Raw genomic sequence first — 2441 nt, forward strand, 5'->3', positions numbered from 1 at the left:
ATGGATACAGAGTGCATAGAAATTACAAACCTAGAAGATGGGAGAACTAATCATATGTCCAATGGTTTAGAAACCCCTTCAAAAGTTATTTCATCTCATGAGACTAATGATGGTGATCATCCTAATCTTCATCCTCGTATTGGAATGGAATTCAACAACATTAATGATGTTAAGGAATTCTACATATCATTTGCTAAGAAAGAAGGTTTTGGAATTCGAACTCGTACAACCAAGGAAAATTTTTGTACACTTGTATGTTCTAATGAAGGTAAACATACAACAAAGAGTAGCAATGAAGACGAATACAATGTTTCCATGGGAACTAAGAAAAAGACCTCAACTTCTAGAACTGATTGCAAGGCATTACTTAGTGTTTCAAAAGCATGGAAGAGGAGCAAATGGAGTATCATAAGCTTCAGTAATGATCATAATCATGCCATGCTTAGCCCTAAGAGTGTGAATTATCTTAGGTGTCATAAGAAAATGGGTATGCCAGCTAGGAGTCTTGTTGAGAAGTTTGATGAGGAGGGAATACCTACAGGAAAGGTTGCTAAAATGTTCAATAGTGGAGGTATGTCTTTTTCTAGTAGAGATTGTTGGAATCACCTTAGAAATCTTCGAAGAAGGAATCTTGTAATTGGAGATGCTCAAGCTGTATTCAACTTTTGTAAGACAAAGCAAGCTGAGGATCCAAATTTTTTTTATGAAATACAATGTGATGATGAAGATAGAATGATAAATTTTTTTTGGGTGGATGCAAGATCGAGATTGGCTTATAAGGTTTTTGGAGATGTTGTTACATTTGATACAACATATAAAACCAACAAGTACCTCATGCCATTTGCTCCTTTTGTTGGGTTGAATCATCATTTTCAATCTATCTTATTTGGATGTGCTTTGTTGCAAGATGAGACAGAGAAGTCTTTTGAATGGTTATTTCTAACATGGCTAAAGGCAATGAGTGGAAAAAGTCCTGTGTCGATAATAACGGATCAAGATTTGGCAATGAAAACTGCAATTGCCAATGTGTTTCCAAATACTCGTCACCGATTATGCTTGTGGCACATCCGCAGAAAATTTGCCGAAAAGCTTTCACATATATACCATAAAAAATCACCTTTCAAGAAGGAATTGAAATCGTGCATTCGTGAGTCACCATCCATTGAAGATTTTGAAGAGAATTGGGAGCGTATTTTAGTCGCCTATGATTTGAAGGCGAATCAATGGCTTCAAGGTTTGTATAAAATAAGAGAGTCATGGGTACCTATTTATAACAGAAGTACTTTTTTTGCTGGGATGAACACTACACAAAGAAGTGAGAGCATTAATGCTTTTTTTGATTCATTTGTTAATTCGTCAACTATACTACAAGATTTTGTAGTGAAATTTGAAAAGGCAGTGGATAGCCGGTATGAAAAACAGAAACGAGAAGATTTTGAATCAAGGCACCGATCACGTCTCTCTGGTATTAAGTCAAAAATTGAGGAGCATGCAGCATCGATTTATACAAGAACCATGTTTGGAAAGTTTCATGATGAGCTCGCACAGATTCTTCAATTCAAAAAGGAGAAAATTGAAAAAAATGGATCTCAATATACATACAAAGTATCCAGCTGTTATGACTCTCGAGACACATTCATTGTCCATGTGGATCTTGAGACAAAGGTTGCAAAGTGTTGTTGTCAACTTTTTGAGTTTATGGGAATATTATGCAGACATATCTTGGTGATTTTCCAAGCCAAAAATGTTGTCAACATTCCAAGTAATTATATTTTAAAGCGTTGGACAAAAGATGCTATCAAGGGTTCTGAATTTGATGAAAATGGGGGGAAAAATTCGATTGAGAACAACAGTTCAGCAACTCTACGAAGTATACATGTACATACTCAAGCCAACCTATTATCTGATCTTGCAGCAAAATCACCTATTTTACACGAAATGATATCAGATGGAATGAAGCAACTGTATGACAGAGCTTTAGCACGAAAAAATGAACTGCGCATTGAAGATGGCATAACTCCTTTAGAGCCAAGTTCTGAAAATTTGACGAGTGAGCCATTGAACGTATCTGTTGAATTAGATATTAAAGATCCACGTGGTTCACAAACTAAAGGAAGAAAAAAGGATGTGACAAGAGAGACTCAACATGGAAGAATAAAAAGTAGTATTGAATTATCAATAAATCGATCACAAGCCAAGAGAAGAAGTTGCCAATTATGTGGAGAGCATGGCCACAATCGGCGAGGCGAAGTTGCAAACAAAAGACAAGTGACGATTCTATTGATTGATGGAGGTATGAATTTGAACTTATTTTGAAGTTTCCAAGTATTTTTACCGTGTATTTATGTGTTTAAAGAATTTGAGTTATGTTGAAATGGTGTATTGATTTGATCTTTACTACTGCAGATGGTTTGGTGTTGACATCTGAAGTGATGTCTTAA

General features: G+C 35.6%; 1 protein-coding gene across 1 annotated transcript; it reads left to right on the forward strand.

The window, feature by feature from the left end:
- Positions 1 to 2441, forward strand: LOC112420966 (protein FAR1-RELATED SEQUENCE 5-like). Its single transcript, XM_024780828.2, has 3 exons — positions 1 to 571; positions 908 to 2293; positions 2407 to 2441. Exons 1-3 carry the CDS (start codon positions 1 to 3, stop codon positions 2439 to 2441), a joined length of 1992 nt encoding a protein of 663 aa, XP_024636596.2.

Source organism: Medicago truncatula, chromosome 4, assembly GCF_003473485.1.
Source record: "Medicago truncatula cultivar Jemalong A17 chromosome 4, MtrunA17r5.0-ANR, whole genome shotgun sequence".
NCBI classification, from domain to species: Eukaryota; Viridiplantae; Streptophyta; class Magnoliopsida; order Fabales; family Fabaceae; genus Medicago; species Medicago truncatula.